General features: G+C 44.1%; 1 protein-coding gene across 1 annotated transcript; it reads left to right on the plus strand.

Annotated features, from left to right (window-relative positions):
- The first annotated feature begins 4,450 nt into the window (after positions 1-4,450).
- LOC120455813 (homeobox protein unc-4) lies at positions 4,451-24,828 on the plus strand. Its single transcript, XM_039642273.2, has 4 exons — positions 4,451-4,973; positions 22,559-22,761; positions 24,135-24,274; positions 24,339-24,828. The coding sequence occupies exons 1-4, from the start codon at positions 4,550-4,552 to the stop codon at positions 24,730-24,732; spliced, it is 1,161 nt and encodes a 386-aa protein (XP_039498207.1). The 5' UTR covers positions 4,451-4,549; the 3' UTR covers positions 24,733-24,828.
- The last annotated feature ends 1,329 nt before the right edge of the window (positions 24,829-26,157 follow it).

Here is a 26,157-nt window from a genome sequence, read left to right on the forward strand (position 1 = left end):
CCGATATTTACCCCGCACCACGCCCCTGGCCACGCATTGTCATGTGACATTTCGTATGAGTAACGCTCACCTAATGAAGTTATTAGACTCAAACACACACACAATGCCAACTACAAACATATATGCTCCATTCCTGACCAGACATCGCTGATAAGGCTGCAAGAGTAGTGGGGCTTGATTTTGGCAGCAAAGGGTATCATACCTGTCTGCGGGTATATTGGGTCAGCTAGGCGGTATGGCAAAGGAATTCATACGGAAGAATCCAACAAGTTGAGCTCTTATTAACCTATCTATATAATGTTAAGTAAGGAGGAACACATACGCTTACATATGTACATAAATATATACTATATGGTATTATAAAATGTATAAATTAACATAAAGTAACTACTATTTAATTGACTCCACCTTATATTTAGAAAAAATCCAGGTATGAACTTCGTTCAATCAAAGTGCCAGAAACTCGATCATTTTCAGTTGCGACCCCCGAAAATAATTTCTCCACGACTGCGTGACAAATGGGACTTCAATAAATGTTTATGATTTGACAAATCAATCGGGCTACTAATGTCACAATTTCGGTGATTGTGCCGCATTCGGTTATTATTTGGTGGCATTATTCCCCATTCAGATTACCATTACCATTTCCAAGCCCACTCCACATCCGATTTCCATACCCAAACCCATACCCAAAACCAATACCCATTCCCACGAAGAGCCAGCAGTTTGCCGGAGTCACTTATTAATTTGGTTATTTGCTCGCTGTCCGTTTTATTTATTCATCAATTTTATCAGCACAAATTAAAAACAAATTAGTCGACAGAAGGTAAATAACAATAATAACAATAAAGTGTAATAAAAATCAGAGGGACAGGAGACAGTCTGTCGATATGAAGCGATAAGCGGATCGAAGCGAACTTGATTTGTTTAATCGAATGTGAAATGATTAAAACTTAATATACATTTTGTTTATTTTGCCCGATGCCACGCGTTTTGCCTTATTTTTATTCCGCTTATTTTCCCATTTTTTTTTTTTTTTTGCTATTTCTCCATACGCTTGGCTCATTGCAATGACGATTTTATTGTTTTAAATGCGCTTTTAATAATAATTGATTTGCGATTGCAACAATTTGATAAACCAAGTAAATGAAGCGAAGAGTCAAAACAAATTATGTCATTGCTGTTGAAGTTGGCTTATTTTAATGGCATACAAACCGTAATTAAACGGCAAATTCATTTTAAATGAAATATATATTCATTTGGCTGCTGTTTCCCTTCAAATTAAGGTGACCTTGCTGACCTGTTTCTCCTTTAAATTACTAATAAATAAACTATAAATTATACCAAGGCCTACACGTAGATTAAACAAGTATTTACAGTAGCTCATATACTAATATGGTTGTAATAGATTTCTCCAGAAAATGTTTAAATAAATTAAAGCTATTTTGAATTATTATAATTGCCATTAAATATTTACATAATTTTTCTTCTCTAGTCTAGGGAAATTACTATGCGCTTACATCTGTTTTCCAATTAATTAGTTTAAGTAAAATTTGGGAAATTCATAGAGAATAATGGCCCAGCATAACAATCAAATCGCAACAAAGTGTCACAGGAAAATTTACTTTCCAACAACTTCTAACTCTGGCAGGAAGAAAATGAGGAAAATGAAGAAGATCGCGGGGAGGCGCGGGGGTCTGAGTGCCCCTATTAGCGGCGAAAAGTTGTTCGGGGAATAGAGCCGGGAAAACTTAATAGAAAATCAAGCGCAAGAAAATGGCGTCCGATAAGGCGATGAGGAAAATGCCAGCATTGGAGTCCCAAGGAGGGAAAGCGGTGGGGGGACGGAAAAGCGAGAGGAAAGTCGGGCAACCAACGCCCCGCAGCAAATTAAATGAAAATTTGTTTGTGTGTGGAAAAATCAAGTGAAAATTAATTGAATTGAGTTGAGTGCGGGTACGCCGTAATGGTTTGGGTTCGAGTGGCTTGAGTTTGAGTTTGAGTTCGGGAAAGCGGCGGTGGGTGGGGGGTGGGTTATTATATAGATCTCCATGTGGCGATAGCCCACCGAAAACGCAAAAAAGGAGAAGCTGCAAATGGAATTTCCCTTTGCCCTTTTCTTTTTGCCAATCACAAAGCAATGATGAAGGAGCGTCCAGCAAATGTTGGCGGGGGGTTTTGGGTGGTCACTCATGCCCACTCCCTCGCTCTCTCTCCCTCTCTCGCTCGCTCACTCACTCACTCGCTCCTGGCTTTCATTGCCCTGGCTAAAGTCGTGCTCTGTCCCTCTCCTGCAGCCATAATTCATTTTCCAAAGACGGCAGCTGCGCATTGAAACTGCCTCGGAAAAGTGGGTGTATTTATGGGTGGGGGAACGGGGGGTACTCGGTTCGCCCCCCAACCATTTCCCCGCATATTTAAGACATTATTACATTATAATCGCATAAAACAATCAATAAAATGTCAGTTTTTGCTCTGCTCTCGTAGGGACAGCGCTGCTCGTGCCCTCTCTTTCTTCTCCGTTCGAGGGAAAAGCACCCACTCCCCCGCCACCCCCACCACTCTTCGCCATGCACTTCTTTCTTCTCCTTTCTTTGCCAAGCAGTGGCTCTTCTTCTTGCTGCTCGCTAGCCGTCTTCCTCTTGCCGGGTCTTAAATTGGCCATAATCATATTAATATGAAATTTCCCCCTATTTTTTCTCTGGCCACGCCTGCCACCGAACTACGTTTGTCTCGCCCGCACTCGTGTTGGCTCTCTGCCTTCGCTGGCTATTGCTCTCCCTCTCGTTCGCGCTCTTTGTTGGGTTACGCTCGCACACACCCGCGCACACACACGCACACTGATTCACTTTAAATCAATTTTTTTGGCGTTTTTCATTTCATTTTCCCTGTTGCGCATCGCACGCTCTCGCTCGCTCTCTCTTCTTGTGACCCGCGTGCTCTCTCTCTCTCTCTCTCTCTCGCCCGCCTTGCCTCTCTGTCGCACAATTTAGTCAGGCAGAAAAATACCATTATTGCATTGGCCATTTGTGGGCCAGTGCGGGGTTAAGCGTGTCCCGCGGGGGGTGGTGGGGGGTCTAAGTGGGGGGTGGTGTGGGTGGTTTCAGTGGGTGGTGGGTTTTTGCGGACGGCGCCTTGGCATGTTTGTTAAGTGAAACCATTTTTCTTTTTATTGCCACGACTGCGCTGTCGACGTCGACGCCGCTGCTCCTGCTGCTGCTGCCGCTGCTTCAGCTTCAGCTTGGTCGTCTTCTTCTTCTTGTTCTTCTTGTTCTTCTTCCGCTGAGTTCTGTGCCTTTTTTCGCTTTTCGTTTTGTTATTTCTCGCTTTGGCGCACATAAATTTGAACGTTAATGATTTTTGCTTGCAGTCGCGCATGCGACCCTAAAACAACAACAACAACGGCAGCTGACCATCAAGTGTTGAAAATGAGTTTCTTGTTGTTGTCGCCGCCGCTGCTGCTGCAGCAGTTGTTGTTGTTGTTGTTGTTGCTGTTGTTGCTGCAGCAGGTGTCGCCATCTCACTTTCTAGCACAGACTCAAACCACGAGCAACCAACCAACATTGGTGACACTTTTTTCCCCATTTTTATTATTCCCACTGACTTGTAGCGGTGGTACCCCCCTTCCCATACACACATACGTACAGACACACACACACACACGCTCGCACATACATGTGCACATTTTTATTAAACAAACACGAAGAAGACGAAACGAACTCCACATATTATTCATTTGAACGCGCCCGTCGCGCCATCCCGCTCGCACCGACTTCGCGGTGCGTCTCCACAAAACTCCACAACTCCAGCGAGTGCTGGCCGTAATTTTAATTCGAATCAATTTGTTTGTCGCCGCCGCTGCACTGAGTTCAGCCATTTGCCCAGTGGGCCGCCGATCCGCTCCACTGTGCAGGCTATGCCACATTTCGCACATTTCGCCCATTGCGTTCCACTGTGCGGCCAGGATACTCGCTACATTTTTTTCAGTGCCTGTGTGTCTTGTGTGTATGTGTGTGCCCAAGTGCCTTGTGAATTGAGTCCCCAAATAAAACGAAGCTAACCGAAAGAGCCTGCAGACTAAGGCGAAGTTAGCGCTAACCCGAGATGAACACTAACCCGTAGTTAACGTAAAGTAACCTAGAGTTAATGGCGAGCATAAAGGAAAACCATAAACAAAGCAAAAACTATTGAGTCAGGGTTCCAGAATTATAGCAAAAAGAAAGCTAATAATATAAAAATAATAATAATATAAATATATAATAATATAAAAATAATAAAAATATAAAAATAATAATAATATAAAAATATAAATAATATTATGATATTAAAGTAAATGAACTAGTAAAATGCACTAGTAAAATGCACTAGTAAAATGCACTAGTAAAATGAACTAGTAAAATGAACTAGTAAAATCCTAAAAGCATAATATAGAGTGCCCAGAATTCAACTTCGACGAAGCAGTTGTAAACGTCAACTTAGCACTGACTTGTGTGAAAGAGAAGCAAAGTTGACAGCATTAATCAGGAACTGAGCCAAAATTAACGCAAAAATGGATCGACTAATCGAACAACTACAGCTGGCAATCGCAGCTCAGGCGCAAGTTCAGAATGTGCAACCACATCCTCATGAGGCAACCGCGTTGCAACTGTACGCGGCAGCAGCGGTCGTCAACATGCGAGTGCCCGGCTGGTCGGCCTTACTCGGCCTGTCGTCCCTGGATGCCCCAAATGCCGCGGAAGATGGAATGGAAGATGGCCCCAGCTCCGCAACCTCCATCTATATGCTCCGCCAGATGGCGCTGATGCAGCAAGCAAACGCAGCAGCCGCAGCAGTAGCAATCCAGCAGCAAAGGGATCTCCATCGGGAACTGGACAGGGATCCGGCTGGGCAGCCCAGTGAAGTGGAATCACTGCCGTCCATTGAACGTCCTGAGAGGAAGCTAGCAGGCCAGCATCCGCAGAACATCCGCGCGGGTAAGTTTAATTATAATAATACCATATCTATAATAATACCAGCTAAGTCCTATTGAATTTTCCAAGAAACTAGTAACAGTTTTTCAATGAATGTTCCAAGTAACTAGTAACAATTTTTCAACGGATCATAATTAATTATAATATTATAGCTCAGGTTAGTAATAGCATATACAACAAACCAAAAACCACTCTATTCCACTGGCTCTCTATAAACTAAGCAATTCGCATTTGGCCAAAATACACGAAATTGCTGGCCAAATTTAATTACGTGAATAATCAACAAGCCGCAACAACAATTACAGACTGGCAAAAACACACAAAGGTACGCACACAGACACACACACACACACACACAAGCACGCATAAACACACACATTGAAAGTGCTGGCCTGCGGGCAAATAATGTTGTAGATTTTGCTGTTGCTGCCGCCTGTTGTTGATTAAAAATTGATCAAAAAACATAAAAACACACGAATTATGCATGCGCGTATGTAAATGCGTGTGTTGCGCGTGTGTGGGTGGCGCTGAATTGATTAAAAGGAGCAATTCGATTGAAATTTTATTGGTAAATTGAATAAACTGCGCGGCGGCATAAAGGTCCTGGCCGGAAAACTTGTTTTCCATTCCAATTCGGTCATTTGGAAAATGGCATTATCTGCGCAAGCTCGCCGCAAAGTTAATGAATGTAATGAATGAACAAATGAGTGGGCCACTGGACATACGGACACACGGACATACGGACACACGGACATACGGACACACGGACATACGGACATAGAATGCGGGTGGCCATGTGGGGGGTGGTCATAAATAACGCCATTTCGGAAGTGTCCTTGCCGGGAATTACCGCTAAACGTGGGTGATTAGATGAGATCGGCTGAAATGTTGGGGAAATTGGTAACTAACCAGTAAAAACTTTAATGGGCTTTTATAAAACGGTGCTGATGTAAATAAACTTTGCTGAATGAGAAAATATATAAAGTATACTTCTGGCAAGACTTATTATCAATAAAAACCCCAAACTCCAATATCTTCTTTTCTAAGAAACATAGATAAATAAAAAAAAAACAAAAAATTGTCTATCTTAGAAACATAGTTAAAAAAAACACCAAATTTTCTATCATAAACATTTTCTTGGCACTTTTTTAATTAAATATATGGCTTAAGTTCTAAGGTCAATGAAAATGTGTAACTGCAACTTGTGAATGGAAAATGCGGGGAGGTGCGAGGCAGCTGGCATCGGAAAATGGGAAATGGTGCATGGGAAATGAGCAGTGACAGGTGAAGTCTTGCTTTCCTCTCGCCGTGTTTTCCTCCTGGTTTTTCGCCCAGTTCACGCCCAATTCGGGAAACGCCTGTATTTCCTATTTCGTACTTCGCCCTTTTCTCTTTTGTTTTTGTTTTTGTTTTTGGTCTATGGTCTTTGGTCTTTGGTCTTTTGGCAATTGAACCACTTTCGAGGCGCATCCAATTCCAATTCCGAATTGGCCGTCTTGCTGGGCCTCATCCTCCTACTTTTCTCGACGACGGGAAATTAGCTGCCATTAGTCATTTTTATTGTTTTCGGTCGCGGCCCCGAAACTACAGAATACAAAAAGAATATATAAAAAGGAAAGAGAGAGGAAAACGGGGAACTGAAAACTGTAAAGCGAGCGATGGAAAACCATCGGTGGAAAGTCGGAGGGGGGTGGGGGGAAGACCTGTGGCAATTGGGCAGCCAAACAATTTGTGGCAGCTATTTTTCTTACCATTTTTCGTGCGCCCAAAGGAAAGCAGGGGAAAAAGGTCGAACTCGCAGCGAAATGTCTTAATTATTTTTGGTAGCTCACTGCCCTCCCTCCACCCGCCCTCTCCCGCCCCTCGCCTGCCAGTCCCGAAAACCGCGTGCCTAAACATACAATTTTCGTTTACGACATTTTAATTAAGTTTTCCCCATTTTCCTCTGCTTGTGGAAATTGGGCAAATTAATAAGAACGCCATTGGCACGCCCCGTCAGGTTCCTTTCATTCGGTTTCTCTGTTTTTTTTTTTCTCTTCTATTTTTTCTGTTTTCTAACATTTTTTCTGGGCCGAACATAAGGGCCCCCGCCCGACAGGCGATCATCAGTGAATTGGTGATGAATGAATTGAGTTGTTGGCTCCCAAATCCCAGGCGATCCCAGGTGATCCCAGGTGATTCCAGGTGATCTCCGATGATCCGCTCCAGCCGTTGGCCGCTCATTAGGCAGCGCTGACCGCGAGCGCTTCTGGTAATTGCCATCATTTCGAGGGTTTTCGATGGGGTTTTGAGGGGTTTTGGATGGAGCTGAACTACCGGGAGAACTTGGCTGAACTACTAGAGCCATAGATTAATTGTGATTGTGTCGAGTGGAAAATAAAGATGGGAACAGGTACCGCTGCACGGCGAAAAAGCGGGGTTTACTCTTAGTAACATGAAACAAAAATTCAATTGATTTAAAAAGGCATGAAAAGGATATGGCTATTCAACTTGAATAGTTTATTCTCAAGCTCGTATTCAATATTTAACATTTTAGGCATTAGTTCTATAAGTTCTGAAGCAGTTTTAAAAACTAAGCGCACAGCTAAGAAAGAATTTTAACAAATATTGCGATTTACAAAAAAAATTTACGTTAACCTCATATTTTCAATCGCTGTTTTCGCCATAACTGAATAAGCTTTAGTTTTAGGAAATTTCGTTACAAATCCAACATTTTCAACAGCAATAAAAGTAACCAATCTTATTTATTAGGCATTGGGAAGCATTTTTTTCAGGTGTAGATGATAGATGCTCTGCATGGACGAGTGAATGAGTGCTGATCCAAAGATTTCTCTCGCCCAAAAGTGAAAGATTGAGTGAGTGGTATATATTGTAGGAGGGGGAAGGGGAGGGGCAGGGGAGGGGAGTGGAGGGGATCGAAAACAAGACTGGAAGCCCGAAGAGCCGAAAAGCGAACAACGCAACCCATCAACATCAGCGACTAATGGGACTCTTGTTCGCATCGGAAAACGGGGCAATTGGAAGGGATAGCTATGGGGTATAGGGTATGTGGTGAGGGGTATTGGTCCAATTTCCAGCGAGATTTTCCTTGGATAATTAATAAAACGCTCAGTGGGCTCGTTGCACTAATTGGTCCGATCGTCGGGCCCCTGATGAGCTTTTGACGAGCTCTCCGCTTTATTTATTTATTATTTTTGTTTTTTGTTTTTCGTTTTCATTTTTTTTTTTTTGTTCGTTTGGCCCGGGAAATGATAATTATTTAAGTGGAGCCCCATTTAGGCGGTTGCCAAAAAAGCGAACGAGAAACAAGAAAATCAGAAAATCAGAGCATTATCAAAAAAGCACAGCGCCCTTATATCGCTCTAAATACTGCAACCCGCCCATGTTGTCCTTGCATTTGCATTAGCATTTGCATAATTTATGAGGGCGACAACCCTGGCCGGTGGCCATAAATTCACCAGAATGGCAGGCAGCCAAAATAGAAGCCAACATCTTTTTTTCTTTTGGTTTTTTCTAGGCCCACTGCGAATGCATTTTGGCAGCTCCAACTCACTTCATTTTGCCCACTACCAAGTGGCTTATTTCTGCTCCCCTTCCCCAATATTTTCAACGCCCTTTTTTGGTGTGCCCCAAACCCTTTTGGGTGGACTAATAAAAATCAAAAGGCGTTTTGTTCTCTAAACTTAAATTGAAAACACTTTAGGCCAGTCCTGCCCCAAAAAAAAAAGAAAAACACAAAACCCGTTCCCCTGCCCAAAAACCAAAGGATAAACACTTCAAGGGGCGGATTTGGCTTAGTGCCCCCTTTACCCCTCCTCCCCCCTTCTTGGCCCACGCCGCCCCTGCTTTGCGCCGTTATACCATTGTTGAATTACCGTTTAGCACAAAGATGGCGGCGCTAGATTAAAACATTTTTTGGCCAAAAGGGGCGAAAAAAGCAGTGCTTGTGGGTAGGGCAAAAAAATGAAAAAAAAAAAATATTAAGAGGTATATTGTTTCGGCCACTTGACTTGTTTCACTTGTATTCCTTTTTGTTTCTCTGTTCTTTGGCCATTTGCAGTTTTGAGGTGTAATTTTTGTTGTTGTCTTAAATACCTTTACAAGTGCCACGCCCCCGAACCGCCCTCCAACTCGTTTGTACAACTCGTTTGGCGATTAGCAAATTAGGGTTAGACGCCCGAAAATGTTAAATTGGTAAATTGGTAGATTTATTGGCGGCAGCGAAGGGTTTTCCCCATCCCGCTTATTATTTAATAACTGCTTGTGGATGGCGGAGGGCAGTGGTAAGTGGGAAGTGATATAGAATGGCCAATCCATCAGTCGAGCCTCCACTAATTTATCCCCTACTCATTTCGCCACTTTGCTGGCAATCTGTGTCGACAAGTGTCAAGAAATCAAGGCAATTACACGACCCAAAGCCACAAAATAAATAGCAGGAGGGTGGAACATTTTTTTGGGTGGAAAATATCAAGTAGCGACGAAACGCTAAGCGGAAAAGCCGCAAGCACGTAGAATCGAGCGTTTTACCGCTAAAGCTAAGCTCACCACCCACTTGCCACCCAGGAAAAGGAAAACAAAAAAAAAACCCCTAATATCCTGCAACATCCTGTAGCAGAAGCACCCACACACGTCCCGATTTTTATGTTATCTCCATGGACTTGAGCCCAACAAGCGAACTCCCCGCTCGACGACATGAAAATTATGTAAAACTTAAGTAAAAGATGAGCTCGTCAAGAATTATGGCACCCCAGGGAGTCCAAGGATGTGGATGTGGATGTGGATGTGGATGTGGATGTGGATGTGGATGTGGATGTATATGTATGTGTGTTCGGTGGCAGCAACCCCTAGAATCAAGTGGGTGAGGTTGAATTCGTTGCTTCACATCGAAGTGTGTATACCCTACGGCATAAAAACTATAGTACTATTTTGTTTATAATACATTGTCATTGAATATACATGGGATATGGAAAAGGTTGCTGATATTCGATACTTTAAAAGAGCTGTATATGTACATATATAACTTCACAGCAAGGCACATTAAAAAATCTCAGCATGAGGCACAACTAGAAACTGTTGACCAAACAACAAAATCTAGCGGCATTTAAGTGGCAGCTTCGTTTGGGTGGCCACCCAAAACCACCCACCCACCAACACACACACACACACACATGCCACACAAAGGACACAAAAATGAAGAGCCCACTCGGAAAACCCTCGACGCTTGTTGGATTCTCTCGTAAATGCCTCATGTGCGTTTATATTGAAACAGATTGCCCTGCCATTCCATTCCATTCCCGTTCATTCCATTCCATTCTATTCCCTGCTGATCTCTGTGTATGTGTGTCTGTGTGTGTATCCTTGCGACACTCTGTGTGTTTCTGTGTGTGTGTGCGTGACACTTGTTTCGCTGTCCTTTGTGAAATTGTTGCGGTTTGCAATTTGCTGCAAATGACACCGAGTTGGTGGTGCTATTCTTGCTTCTGCCTCGACATACTTGTCCTCCTGCCCTTTTTTTTTATCCTTCCCCCCTCTCACCCTCTCCATTCCTCCCATTCCACTTTGCCCGTCGTCTGCAAGGACAACGATGGCGGCCATATTGCGTATACGCCATGTGGTTCGCGGTGCGTGTGTGTGCGTATGGTGCGCATCAACCACCCAAGAGGAAAATGGAGCGGAAAGGGGAGAAGGACGAGCAATTGCCTACCCTGGTTACGCCCCCGCCACTCCCCCCCCCCACTCGTCCACTTTCCCGGGCCAAAATAGGAAAAATCGTGCAAAGAAGGAGGGGGGAAGGGGTGTGCAGAAGAAAAGCCGCACGACACTTCGGGGCTAATACAATTTATACACTTGGCTTGGCGTCGTTTCGGTTTGGCTCAGTGCCATGGTCCAAAAACAGGGGGAGTTACGGGGGCGAAAGGACTGGGGATTGGCAGGACCTGTCTCTCTCTTTCTCTCTCTCTCTCTCTCCCTCTTCTTCACCATCTCCCTCTCGCCCGCTGTCTGTCGCTCTTTTCGCCCAACTCGATTGTCAGCCAGTTTTACGGTTGGATCAATGTTTATGCCATTATACAAACACGAATACATGCAAACGTACGGGGGATATATATGTACATATATTCATACATATATATATATATATATATGTATGGGTATATATGCAGGAGCAGGAGCAAAAGCACACCGAGGCATTTATCCTTGTTATACACCGCCCTGTCTACTGACTTTGCCCCTCACTGCCCCGCCACTTTCCTTCGCCCCTCTAAGCTCCTTTCTCCTGCCGGATTTCGTCTGTAAATTGGAAAATTTTGGTTTTCGTGTCCTGCACAGAAGTATTTTCGAATCGACTGCTGCAGTACCTAGCAAATAAAGTGATATTGTAGTAAATTCAAAAATGCACACGGATTTAGGAGATCAAATGAGACATTCATTCAAGTTATTTAATAAAGGCAATGCAATCATCTATTATTTATATTCATCTATTATTAATAAAAGATATTCAAATTTGGGAAATATATATTTCAAAGGCATGATCTTAAAAATAAGTTTAATACATACTCTCTAATATATATATAACATATATTCATATTCTAAATAGATCTTTTATTGTGACCTAGGAAAATCATTACCCAAATCTTCTCACATACATATAGAGGGTGCACTATAGTCGGCTCCCTCGACTTAACTTCCTAGTCTCGATTTGGCTGTAGTCACAATATTTCTTGTATCCAAGAGCGTTCCGCTCGTTGGCTGTCTACCCAGTCGCCACCCCCCCCCCCTCCCCCAACCCGAAGTCCCCATACCCCCGTACTCCCAAAAGCCGAACCTCGTAACCCCCAAGACCGTGCAAACTGTAGCTCCACCTCAAGCTGCCTCCACAACGTTGTCGTTGTATCTAATAAACCTTAAATGAAGGCAATATTGTGGGGTTGTTTTGGGTTAATATTGAAACGATAAAATTGAATTGAGCCGTATGCCTAGGGAGGTTTTCCAGTGGTTGCGAGGGGTGGCGGTAGGTGCAGCAGACGTCCCTGAAAGTTTTCCCTATTTTTCAATGTTGTTGCTATTGTTGTTTCGGTCTGTGCTCTGCTTTTGCTTTTCGGCTTTCCTTGCTTTTTTTTTCCATGCTTTGCTTTGGCTTTCGGTGAGTTGTAATGACACTTTTAGCTGACTTTGAAGCCATTTACCCGTCGCGAGTGTGAGTTCATTTCCGTTTCCGTTCCGTGCTTTTCGAAGCCCCACTGTTTATTGTTCTCTCCACGAGTCGATGCGGTTTTTAATCAATTTTTGGGACACGATTGACTTGGCATTACTTTGCGTTCGAGCAAACGTGCGTGACTTTCCCAGATTTAATTGTATAAAACAGCAACTTTCTCTTCATTTTCAATGCCAACGTTAAGCAAGTCCGTCTAAAAAATAAATTTAATTTGAAGTTATTCCATTTAAATGGCTTGGAAATAGAAACCAAGGTTTTTCCCTTTTATAATATAGTGTAAATATAATATAGTTTAAAAAGCAATAACAGCTTGGTAATTTTATCCTGTTGCTTTAACAAGTATTTAGGTTATATATAAATTATTCATTTAATTTCTACAAAAACAGTAACATATGTACATACAGTCTAAATCAGATAGTACGAAATTGGGTAAAATGAGTACAGGCTGTTTATAGGAATGTTGATATAGTAGATAGGTTTAAGAACAAAGTGGTTCCGAACGGAAGTCGAAAGCAGAAAGAGTGGAAGAAGTGGACATTGGTATTCTTATTCGTCTTCGTATCTGTTTCCGCTACTTGGCCATGTTTTTCGTTACACTTTTGTTCGTTTTGGCCAAATGCCGTCGGCAATTCGTCCGTCTGCCTCGCACTGTCCATCTCTTTCGCACCCCCATTGCGCCATCTCTTTCGCACTGCTGTGGTCAGCTTTGGCAGCTGCGACTTTTTCGCTTAACATGCGCTCAACATGTTTGGCGATGTTGTTGCTGCGTTTTTTTATTAATTGAAAAGTTAATTAAAGGTGATAAAAATTATACATGCCACCGATTTTCGCGCTGCAGGCGTTCGACACCAACAACAATAACAGCGAAACACGTTTCAATTACACGCACACACACACACACACACACACACACAGACACACACACCCGTTCACCTGCTTATGATACACATACACCTACCATTTACAACAAGTTGCTCCCTCTGCCCATCTCTTTCCCACTCTCGCGGCAGCGCGGCGACGTCGCAGTCGCCATAGTTTGCGCATTCCAGGGGAATGAGATGTGCGCGAGCGAGATAGCGCGATGGCAAGTTAATTAAATCCTCATGTATTAATCACGGCACCTACCTACTCTCCTTCTCCTCCTCCTCCCCCCTCTGCACATCCAGCCCCTCTGTGGCCCACACTTTCGCTCTATTAATCGCCATCGCCCGAAAACCCGTTGTGCTTGAATCCTGTACACCGAAAGAAATCACGGCATATTTGCCTACACTTCGATTATCAGGAAATCTAACAAAAAGACGTATTTTCAATGGCTTAGCTTTACAATTGAAATTCTTTTATAAATACTTTTTTAAAAAAAACATTCAAAACATTGAAAATATCCCTGTGAATTCAATTTAAGAATTATCATTTATTGCATTTGCTTTTATCATTATATTATAGAAGCCAGGGTTGAGATTTTCTTTCTGTGTAGCCAAAATCCTCGTTGTCGCCCTCCCTTTTGCTCGCCCTGTTGCTTTCTCTTTCGCTCGCGTGGGCCCAAATCTGCGCTTGCGTGATTCCGATGGCAAATTAATTCCTTGGTAATTTGTTTTGATGTGATGTGCGACTGGAAATTGATTGAGATTGTGTTGTTGTTGTTGATACTGCCGCCGTTGTTGTTGTCGTTGTTATTGTTGTTGTTGCTGTTATTATTATTGTTGTTGTTGCTGTCTCTGTTGTTGTTTCTGCTGGGGAAGAATTCATTAAAAGCAGCAGCAGAAATCAATTTTTATGCTCGCCTCTTTGCTTCTTCGTCGCTCCGTCGTTTTTGCTTTTTACCTGCTTAGCTTTTTGCCGTGCTCTTTGCTTTTGCTCAAATTTTCAAATTGCCGTTGTTTGTGCATAAATCATCGGTTCGCGTTCAGACATAACTTTCAATTAATAAACTATTGTCTACATTAATAGATTTTGTGCGCCATGCCATTTGTGGCATGGTTTTTGGCTTTTGCGTCGAGATTTGTTTGTCCAATTAATTATACAAAGCAACCGAAATTGGTCTTGAAACCCACGCCATAATCGTATTTTGGGGATTATTGCCCTTTAACTGGATGAGCTGGTGGGGAGCTCAAGTGGATTTCCAGAAGCAAATTAAAATAAATGTGTTATTGGGCATTGTAAATGGGCAGTATGTGTAATGAGCTAAATACTTTAGTTGAGTTATGAGAAGACATCAAAATAAGGTTAACTTTCTGCTAAGGAAAAAGACAATATATATAATATTATCTGACATAACTACTAATTTGATTTAAATTCTTCATCCTGCAATCTGTCGCTTTAATTATAGTAGGTCTCAGATAAATCTTAATAAAATGCAAATTATTGCATCGTAGCATGACTAACCTCGCTCAAATTCTGCCAATAAAATGGCAATCTGCAACTCTAAATCAGTGACTGCCATCGTTCTTCAACCTTGCACCTGCAACACACACACACACACCCAGAAACACACACACAAGCACTCGCAGAAAGCGCGAAAGAGACAGACAGCTGGACCACGCCTCCTCTGCGAAGATGAAGAGAGCGGGACGCAGTCGCTTCGTAATCAAATTAAGTAAATTACAAGCTCTCAAATGTGCAAGACTCGTGTTTTACCAGGCTAATAACTGCCGAAAACGGCGGAGAATCCCAACCAAGCAGGGCCAAAACGAGATCCCCGAGAAACGGCATGATGGCCTTATCCGCAGCTTTGGAGGACTCGGTTCAGTTCCAGTTTGCCCCCAAAGTTCCCCTTAAGGTTCCCCCAATTCCCCAGGTTCCCCAATGCTCCACAAGTTCCCCTAATTCCCCGAGAACCCTTCAGACAACTTAAGAACTCAATTTGCGCTCACTGTCTCGCTCTCGCTCGCACCCGCGCCGACTATCTCTTTCTCGGGCAGAGCCTGATCTTTGCCGCGCTTCCTTTCTAAATTGATTTTGAAAACAAAATGATCGTAAATTTTGATCGTCTTTGCAGCCTCTGCAAATTACCGAAGCTTTCGGGTTCTGTTGTTGTAGCCGATCTTCAAGCGGGCACCGCCCCAAAATGATCATTATTATTCTTGCTGTGGTTGTTGCTTTCGCTGTTGTTGTTTTTGTTGGTGTTGGCTCTTTTATGGGCCTTGATTGAGTTGTCATATTTTATTACCGAAAATTTTAGACAACGTTGCAAGCCCAAGCAGCCGAAGGTCCCATTTGCCATAGCGAATTGGGTTCGGTATCTGGGCATCTGCAGATCTTGTGATCTTGCGATCTTGCAATCTTGGGATCCCCTAGTGACGTCCACATTGACGCTGACGCCGGCGCAGGCGCGGCTTCACACCTGTATTGGTGTTGGTACTGGTGTTGGTATTGGTGTTGGTATTGGTGTTGGTGCCGCTTGCAATGTGACGTGTGTGTGTGTGTGTATGTGTGATATTCAGGTGATAATATGCCCGCCATTTTCGTAATGGAAAGTAATTATTGTTTGCGGCAACGAATTACAGTAATCGTCATAAAATGTTTCCCCATGACTGCCCGCAGCGGCAGAGCAGCGCGGTGCAAACGCCAAAAAATGAGGGGGGAAAAAAAGGCAACCAACAATCAGCGGCCGTAAACAGCGGCAGAAAGAGAAGGGACGAGGGAGGGACAGGGACAGAGACGGAGATGGAGACAGTGAGCAGACGGCAGTCCTCCTATAATCAAGGGAAATAACATTTTCAAGCAGCGTTAAAACTAACATTAATTATGTCCGAAACGAACAAAACGATCGAGAGCAGGGAACTTGAACAACGGGGAACGTTGGAATAAGGAAGCTCCAAATTGGTTGAAAACAACAAAAGTGGCACAAGGCGAAGATCGTTTATGCGGCGTTAACTTGCGGAAGTTCTCTTGTGAATTGATTAATTGAAGAAATGTAACATCTATAAATAATACTGGCCTAAGCTCGACTGCCATAGAAACTGGCGCCCAACGTGGGGCAGTATTATTGTGTGTCACCAAAGTTGTAAAAGAAGCCAAGGTCGTTTATGCGGGAAAATGTATTGAGATTTGTATTTGAATAATCACACTTTATTGATAGCAATATGAGCTGCATTCGTTGGTGCTGCAATAAACATGATAAAGACATTCCCGAGAGCAAACAAGGCGCTGCCAACGTGTTATAGCACCATGTAATGAAGTGGCTTAATCAAGGGGATCCGATATAAATGGTGTTGAGCATGCAAGAATTCACGTCATGCCATGTGGCATAAGAAAATCCAGCCTGGGATCCTGGCAAACCATATCAAATTCATAACTGTCAAATAATATAGCGTTTAAAGCAGGTAAATGAAATGAAAATTAGCTTTCGACGGAATGCTGGCGCAAAAACATGAGAGATGTAGCCAGCACATGCAACACTGTAAGTGGCTTTAGTGGCGCCCCCCGATCTGATATATGTATATATATACTCAGCTATATATGTGCATGTGTATGCAGAACCCACCGGCGATCGATGGAAAGATGTTAGAGCCACGAACATGGCAACAAAGCAGGGAACCAAAAAGGGAAAGAAAAGCAAAGGACTGGAGTGGAGTGGAGTGAAGTGAAGTGGGCTGGAGGTATTGAGCTGGAATTTGGAAGGGGAAGGAAAACGAGTGCAGCCCCCGTTCAGAGTTACGCCCCAGAGACCGAAGCCAAAGGAAAACCTGACCGTGCCCGAACCCCAACTCGAACTCCAAGCTGGACCCGGAGCAGACGTAGGCGATCTAAAGTTGAAGACGAGCTCCAACCAACGAAACAAGCAACAAACTGAACAACCGAACGAAACGACGTTAATAAGAAATTAATGTCTTGATCATTTTCGATCGTTATGTAAATCAATCAGGCAAATTATAGCTCAGGGGCTTGCCACAATAATTAGACCCTATTCGTAATAATGCGCCACAAGCTGGCAGCGTGCGAGCGAGAGGCCAGATACCCGGATAGAGATAGCGATAGAGCGATCCTCTTGGCGTGCAGACGCTGACGCGCCCCTTTGCAAAAATGAAAAACAAAGCAAAAAAAAAAACAAAAAAAATATATAAAAAAAATAAAGAAACGAAAGCGCAAAAAAAAATACAAAAGAAAAAGAGAAGCAGGCAAGAACGAGGTAAAAAATGTGGCATGCAACGCCTTGATGTCTTCTTCGACTCGGCAAGACTGAAAACTGAAGGCTGAAGACGGAAGACTGAAGGCGGAAGACCGAAGACTGAAGACTGAAGAGTGAAGACTGAGGACCCCAGATCCAAGATCCAGCGACGTCTTCATTAAAACAACAAAACATTTATGCGCCGCTTTGGCATGTCGATCGTAGCTGGTAGATCGTTCGAGAGCAGTTCGTCATGGCAGCAGACTTTGCTCTGGGCGAGGGGGGTTACAGGGGGGGCGTCCAATGGAGCGGACTTGCGGTGGAGAGGGAGGGGGAGAGAGAGAGGAGCGGGGGCAACTGGCAACATCGTAACAAGATGCGTAAAAATTATTGATTTTCTTTGACTTGATTGTTGTTGGCTATCAAAATTTAATCATAACATGCAGCACAACCAGCAAACAGGAGAGAGGCAATAGTGCACTGGAAAAAATAGATTTTAAAACGAATATGATAATATGTACATGCAACATATTACTCTATAGATGATATATTTACTAATAGGCGTTTACTTTCGTTCAATAATATTAATACACTACCCCAAAAATAATAATACAAATGCAATGGGTATTGCCATATTTTTACAATAGGATAGATATACAACTTAAATTTATTTTTTACTAAACAATATAATATGATATGATATATGATATGATATGCACATATTATGATATATGATGATGTGATATGCACAAATTTTAGAAATGAGCATTGATTCCAAAAACCATTTATATAAAGGTGTTAACTTGGGAAGAATTCTTTTAGTTAACTTGGCCTAAAAGGAGGCTGATATTTAAACGCTTAGATTCATGGGATGTGCCGCTAGATTTCTCCGAGTGCAGGGGGCATGGCAACAGGTACTGGGCGATGGAGATGGAGATGGAGATGGCTAGCATGTTGCCAAGTTAACCACTCGGCCACTTCCACTTGAATTTTCAATTTTGCATCGCAGCAGCAGGGCAAAGTAATTTGCCGCGTTGACGTGCCTGGCCTGGCAGATGAGCAATGACCCGGCTCGACCAGATCGCTCGGTGCCGAGGAGGGATCAGGGAACAGGTAACCCAGAATATACAGCACCGAACCAGTATCAGTATCAGTAGGAGAAGAATACCTGGGACAGCCTTTTGCTGTCGATTGCACTCGCTCGTCGTGTCGATCAATTCGTTTTAATGCAAACAACTCGTATAAATTCATGTGGCAAGTGGGCAGCCAGCCGGTGAGGTGCCCCTGCTCCTTTGGAGATCCCTTTCCTGGAAACATCGCCATCGACTGGCAACCAGGCAACCAGGCAACCAGGCATCAGGCAAAGTGCAAAGAAATTCATTAAATTAAGTGCCACACATTTGTGGCCCACTGTGCGGTGCCTTTGGAGCAAGCAGCTCCAGTTCAGCTCCGATTGCGGTTATTATTGCTCGCCCATAAAGCGGCCGACGGAAATGAGACTGTGGCCAAGGACTTGGCCAGGATAACAGGAGGAGGGGGGGAGCCCACCACATGAAACCCAGTTGAGTGACGGCGTCTGAGTCGTCGGAACCTAGACAAATTACTGGGCACCTCGCAAATGGCGATTGTCCGAGTGTCTACTGTAATGCGCTTGGCGGAGTCGCAGTCGGCTAATGATGATGGACTCAAGCGATCGCCTCTCTAGGGGAATCTCTGATCTCTGTAGTATTTATCCCAGTTTAGTTCTTATTTAAACACTTGGCAGGGGGTTGAATGTAAACCACCTTTATACTAAGATTTAATTATGCGACTAAGAGCTTTGGGTGGGCGATAATACGCAACTCTTGCTGGGAAAAGCAGTTCAAAGTAAATCTAAAAGACTTTTTCTAATTTCCAGCAGATTCCCACGTTATGCGCTGAGCAAACAATTTAGTTCCATTACCAACTTGAATTTGGCTTGGAGTTGGGCAAAACTCGGACGGACAATCCATCAATTTGCCCAGGAACTAAACGCCTTTGACAGGCAATGAAAAGCGGCCTTGTTGCTGGTGGAAAACAAAAAAAAAGGGGTTAAAATTCGAGTTTAGAGTGTGAAACAGAGGCGTACGTTGGAAATCCCCGTGTTAGGGGCGCGTGTCAGACTTAATGCCTGATTCTGGGCACTAGTTTTTTTCCTTTCTAGGCGATGATCCTGGGGGTTGACTGCCAGTGAACAGGAGTCAAACTGAGGGTCGCATAATTAGCAGCCCTAATAGTTTGTGTGGCCATTTTTTTGGGCGTTTTATTTGTGTTTTTGCAGTGGAGTTTCTTTTTTTTCCAAGTCAGGCAAATCAAATCATGTGACAAGCTTCTAATGAACCTCAAAAAGGCACCCTGAAATGGCATTTTTGTTTTTTTTTACATTTTTTACTATGATTTCCTGTTCCCAGCCAGCGACATTTGTGTGGCCTATAAATGCTAATGAGCCCTCACATTTTTTCTTTTGCAATTCAACATCGCCTTTTTTTTATAGATTTTTACGGGCATTTGTTGGGTAATTTTTTGTGGGTCGTTTCGTAGTTTCGGAATCGTTATGAGCCAGGCCACGAGCAATGGTGTCCTTGTGTCCTTGTGCCCATCATCATCATCGTCCCGAGGGCCTCCTTCCTTCATCTGCGTGTGCATTTTGTTCCACTTGAGTTTGTTTGTTTAACGACCTTTGAAATTAGGCAAAACTAAGGGCCAAAGCATGAGGCCCGCTGCTCTGGGGTTGCCTCTGAGATTTGGGCATGGGTTTGGGTTTTGGGTTTGGGCACTTGGCACTGGGTTCTGGGTTTTTTGTGGCTCTGGAACGATGCTCGACTGGACGGCAAGCAGACAGCAATTTATACTGTTTATATGCTAATTTCACCGATCGCCTTTTCACTCAGTCGCTGCCGAGTTTGCATATGATTCGGATGCAGATTTACCATTCGCTGGCCTAATTTAAATTGGGTTAACGTTTTTAATTAGCCAACCGAAGGGGAGGGGGGTGAGCGCTTGTTGTTGGGGGTTGAAAGCACTCTGAAGGAGTTTATGATCAAACTAATTCAACTGAATTAATTTAGCTGAATTTTAAGTGAGGCGGAAATCGATTGCCCGAATTAATTAGTATTTAAAGCTTTAATGCGCTGTTTTGCTTGTATTTATTTTTAGATGTGTCTTTACCAATTATAAGAATCTAAAATATAAATGGATAAATATTCAGAAGGAGTACCATCTTATATTTTAAAACATATTAACTATTTCTATGAATATAAACTGCTGGAATTGTAAACGAATTTCAACAGTTTGCATTGCACTTTTCTCGCACTGTAACTTTCTGAATGAAAGGTCCTCGCAGGACTTCCCCCCATCAATCCTTGGGGGTCTCATTCAGTTTCAGTTTGGCCAGTTTACCTTGGCGTCGCCTCTAAATGCCCGGCAAATGTCTTAACCATTAGTTGCCACGCCCCCTTATCGATTGGCGAGCAGCAAACACACACATGATATCCTATTCCCAGTCCACTGTTAATCCCAAATCCGAAATCCGAAATCCGGAATCCAAATCCCCGAACTGATACACAATAACAAAAGCCAAAGACCTGTTCCAGTTGCCAGAATCTTCGTGGCAAATTAGGTGGACAAACCCCCGAAAATGCTGTGCGGCACACACGAAACTATGCCAGGATACGATTACGATTCTACTGCAACTCCTTCTTCGTCCTTCGTCCTTCGTCCTTCTCCGCATTTGCCGGGGAGTCGGAAAGTCAACAAAAACCATAATTCAGATAATTTTATTTATAACACCCTTGAGGAATTATATTTTATTTACTCTTTCAAGTGTGATGATGAGGTTGCGAGCGTACAGGGGGTAAATCCAACAATGCGTTGGATGGACACCGATACACTGATGCCGATATGGTCCTTGCTCCTTGCTCCTTTCTCCTTGGTCCTTGTCAGGGACCTGCCCCTTTGTTGTGTTTGTTGCTCGGTGTTTGGTGTTCACTGTTCACTGTTTGCTGTTTGGTGTTTGGTGAACTCTATGAAATGTCTGGGTCGTGTCGAACAGGGGTTGAATCCCCCTGCGTCCTGCGTCCTGCGGCTCCTTCGATTTGCTAGCAGATGTGTTTGTAAATTGTCGAAATCTGTGTGCATTTCAGCATATGAAACTCACGTAGCCGCCGACCGCTCTATGATTTTTATTGTATTTTTTTCCATTTTTACGAAAGAAAGTGAATCCATTCCACTTGGTGGTTCGTGTGGTTAACCGCTCGCTTGGTGGCTCCACAAGTCGATGGCCCAAACCTCGAAATACCAAAGCTCCGAAATCATGTCGTCCTTACCCCCATTGTAATTGCCCAGTCAGCAGGCGGAGCACTGGCTCTGGCAAATTTTTGCAATTAAATTTCACTTAAAACTGCAACCGAACGGAGCGAAGGCAAGGCGGCAAAAGGATAGAATTATATGGTATGGTATGGTATAGTGTAGTAGTATGGTATAGTATGGACTAGATTGGGCGGGGGGATACGAAAGGAGAGCGGAGGGGAGGGGAGGGGGTCGGCTTGTAGGAGTAATTTACTTCCGCCATTGGAGCTTTAAACATATCCGAGCAACACCCACCACTTCCTAATTGTGGAAACCAATTTGCGCCGCTATAAATTAGAAAGACAAACGACGCTCCTCCTCGAATCCTGCTGAATTTCCAAAGGGGGCGGCTGGGCTGGGCTGGTCTGGTTGGGAATGGGGCGTGGCCGCTTCCGCTTCCGGTTGCTGTTTCTGTTTCTGTTTCTATTTCAGTTTCAGTGTGCCGTTGCCGTTGCTGTTTGCGGTCTCGCTTGCATATCTTGGAAATTTGCATAAATAGACTTTAATTGTTTGCAATTATAAAACGAAACCGAAACGAACGGGGCACCGCCTTTCCCGGGACTAACACATGGAAACATGGATACATGGGGATACATGGATACATGGAAACATGTGAACATGGATACGTGGACTCATGAATACACCCACTGACTGGGGCATTCCCATTTAGATAGTATTCGGGATAATTGTGGGCGCTATCAATGGCTGGCTAGCGATCTAATCTACTTGGGAGCAACTCCTTATGCGCAAGAACAGCGATTTTAACAATTTTATAATGCATATACATTCGGGGAAATATATAGATCATCGAGATCATTCCATTGTCCTTGTAACATTGATATTTCTACATTGATTCTACATTGATATTTTTACTATAATCTAACTATAATTCTGCTAAACCAGATCCGCAATGCGATAAGAAGGCCAAGTCCAATCTGGAGCAGGATGAGGATGCGGAGTCCTCGAAGCGGAAGCGCTGCAGGACCAACTTCAATTCCTGGCAACTGGAGGAGCTGGAGAAAGCCTTTCAGGGAAGTCACTATCCTGACATGTTCATGCGCGAGTCCTTGGCCACGAAACTCGATCTGAAGGAGGGTCGCATAGCGGTGAGTTATGCCTTACAAATTATTAAACAATTCCTATAAGGTCGTAGGGGATACCCTTTAAGGATACCCAATCCCCAATCCCCAATCCACAATCCCCATCGGTTCCATTTGGAACCGTGTCGATAACATTTGCGTGAGCATTGTAAAACAATTTGGTGGCAACTGGAACTCAATTACTCAATAAAACCAATTACCTGACTATTTTTATCCATTATAATTCATTTTATTTCATTTGCAATTGCGTTTCGTGTCGCTCGTTGTTGTAATGATTTCAATTGCATTCCCATAGCGTAGCTTAACCCTTTGGTCGCCCCCCCCCCCTAGCCAGTCGGCTCACTCTTAACCCCTGGCCACCCACACCACCACCCCTCCCCCCATTAACCCCCCACACATTGCCCACCGATGGCTGACGCTGACTTTGCATGTCAGTCGTGTGATTATCGTGGGTCTTTGTCTATCTGGCAATATGCCTCTCTCTCTCTCTCTCACTCTCTCGCTCTGTTTCTATCTCTTTCGGGGACGGGGACATTTGGCTACGCTTTTCGTCTGAAATTGTTTCTTGACATGACATATCAATTTGTCAATGCGAACGGCAAGACAGCGACAGTCTGTCCGTCACTCGAATGGCGAACTCAACTCCACGGGCTTTGGAGCTACAACCATACATATGTACATATATATATGTATGTATGTATATGTAACAGAGAACTGAGGGACAGAGGAGGCAGAGGAGGGGGGCTCTTGTTAAAGTCGGGAACGAAGCATTGCATGCCGCTGTTCGAAAACAATTTGTTGCACATTAAAAAGTGCACAATGCATGCAAATGACTTCAAATTGTCGCAGACACACACGCACACACACACACACACGCAAACACACAGGCACGCACTGGAAAGCCCCTCCTCGACTCCAGCCCAGTGTCAAACCCCAAACCCAAACCCCAAACCCAAACCCCAAACCCAAACCCCCACCCACCGCCCCATTGATACGCCTGGATGCCCCGGCAAACTGCACGTCAATTAGCGACGCCATCTTGTTTATGACTCCAACTAACCAAAGCAACCAGCCCCATCTCCATCCGCATCATCACCATAGCCATCATCATCATCATCATCATCACTATCATCAGCACTGTGTGGTCACGATCTCCAGGGCGATGATGATGACGATCCGATCCATCCATGACACATTGCCCTTGGCCTGACCTGGTTAATCGTCCGCATCTGAATTGCTGACTTATTGAAACGAATTATGATTACCTAGTAATGGATATTATGGCTCTGGCAGTGCCAACATTCCCACTTCTCATCCTTGTACAATTTCGCCTTAAATCCTTTCAAATCGCAAATCCACAGTAAACCGTTTCCTTGCAGGTCTGGTTCCAGAATCGTCGTGCCAAGTGGCGCAAACAGGATCATACCAAGAAAGGTCCTGGCAGACCGGCGCACACTTCCCAGCCCCAGAGCTGCAGTGGTGCCCCCATTCCGCCGAGTGAGTTGCGAGCCAGGGAACGGTGAGTACCACCAGGTTGTAACCCGATCAAATTCCTGATCCAAAAACAAATCCACATTGAACAGAGCTCAGCGCAGCAAGCGGATGAAGAAGGCCATCGATCGGCAGGCGAGGAAGCTGCGGCTCAAGGGAATCCAGGTGAACTATGCCCGCCTGAAGGCCGATTACCTAGCTACCCACCAGGAGCACTGGGCGGAGGAGGAGCACGATGAGGAGGATGAGGTGGATGACGATCCGCCCATCGATGTGGTGGCGGTGTGCGGTGGGCAGGAGGACAATACTGGCGACAGTCAGGACAACTCCTTCTGCTCCTCCAGGACGTACCAGAAGAGCACCAGCAGCGAACTGGATGCCGACGACATGGGCGTTCAGATAAAACTGGAGCCACCATCACCACCACAACAGAATAAGACCGTCTACAGCTCGCCCTTCAGCATCGAATCCATATTGGGATCTTAGTGAATATCGGGTGTTGCACTATGATTCCATAAGTCTACTATGATTTCGGTGGTTAGCTAGGAACTATAGCGAAAATAAACTGTAAACCCAAAGCAACCGCCTCCGTGTGTCTGGTATTTATACCCTTTACTCGTGGGGTAATAGGGTATACTGGATGCGTTTACAGGTTTGTAACAGACAGAAGTAAGCGTCTCCGACCATATAGAGTATATATATTCTTAATTACGATCAATAGCCCAGTCGATCTGGCAAAAGTTTGTTGATCCATGGCGGGATATGTGGCGGGAAGTGGGACATGGGCATCCCGAACTTCTACAGCTGATTAACGGGTATCTGATAGTCGTGGGACTCGACTGTAGCGTTTTCTTTGGGGTCAAGAGTGTGGCATCGCGATGGTGATTTGGGTACGGTACGGTTAGGAGTACGCATGCCAAAATGCGAGTGCTTTTTAATTTCCAGCCAACACCCCGAAGGCTCTCGATGGGTTAAGCATAAGAAACCAGGCAGAGGAAAGCAGCTCCAGGAGGCGGAGGCAGTGCATCCATCAAGTTCACACGCAGCTCGCACGGTGGAAACAATTCACGAAGCTTAGTAGCAAAAAAAAAGAACTTGAATCGAATTGTGCTGCATTGTCGGATTACTTAACTTTGATTTGATTGAATTCTTCATCGATTAAAAGGGGGTAAAGAGTTATTAATTGAATTGTAAATGGTGATTATGTGCTCTGCACACCGACAACCATGGTACCCATCATCATTCGCATCCGTTGGAATCTGAGAGTCGCGCAGCTTTCGACCTCGGGGCAGAAAGAGTTTCAGAAATGCAACTTGCAACCGCTGAAGCAAAGACAGCGCAGAAAGAGACGACAACGCCGGGGGACGAAAGAGACGGCTGCAAGGACAGCGGCGGACTCACAAATGTAATACACACATCAGGCAAATAAATTAGAAGGCAACTCCTTCGGCAGAAGCGTCAGCCAGGCCGCGCCCCCCGTTCGCACTCGAATCCAACAAAATGGAGCCCAAAACCCAAAACCCAGAGCCATCCCGTAGCCCAGACCCAGACCAAGACCCAGACCAAGAACCAGACCCAGAACCAGACCCAAAACCCAGGTGAGTGGGGATGCAGAGTGGCGAGTAATGCAGACAATCCGTCATGCAGGTGTGAATGATTCATTAATTTCTCGCCTTCATACGAATTTTCATTTCAGTTAACATGCAAGCGGAACCGAAACGAGACTCAAAGAGTTACGCACACTGCGCGAAAAAGCCCAGTCATATGCCAGTCAATTTAGAACTGTTCAATATCATGATTACATGATTGGTTGCTTTAACTTTTGATTGATTTATCTTATATAAATGTGTTTAAATAAATGCTGTTCTAGAAGTTTCCAACTTTTAGCGCTCAAAATACTTAATAATTTAA

This window comes from Drosophila santomea, chromosome X, assembly GCF_016746245.2.
Source record: "Drosophila santomea strain STO CAGO 1482 chromosome X, Prin_Dsan_1.1, whole genome shotgun sequence".
Classification (NCBI taxonomy): Eukaryota; Metazoa; Arthropoda; class Insecta; order Diptera; family Drosophilidae; genus Drosophila; species Drosophila santomea.

Excerpts from the sequence above, each read along its gene's own strand:
- LOC120455813 (XM_039642273.2), top strand. The coding sequence starts at position 4,550 with ATGGATCGACTAATCGAACAACTACAGCTGGCAATCGCAGCTCAGGCG. Across the intron at positions 4,974-22,558 it reads TCCGCAGAACATCCGCGCGG|ATCCGCAATGCGATAAGAAG; the intron begins GTAAGTTTAATT and ends CTGCTAAACCAG. Across the intron at positions 24,275-24,338 it reads GAGTTGCGAGCCAGGGAACG|AGCTCAGCGCAGCAAGCGGA; the intron begins GTGAGTACCACC and ends CACATTGAACAG.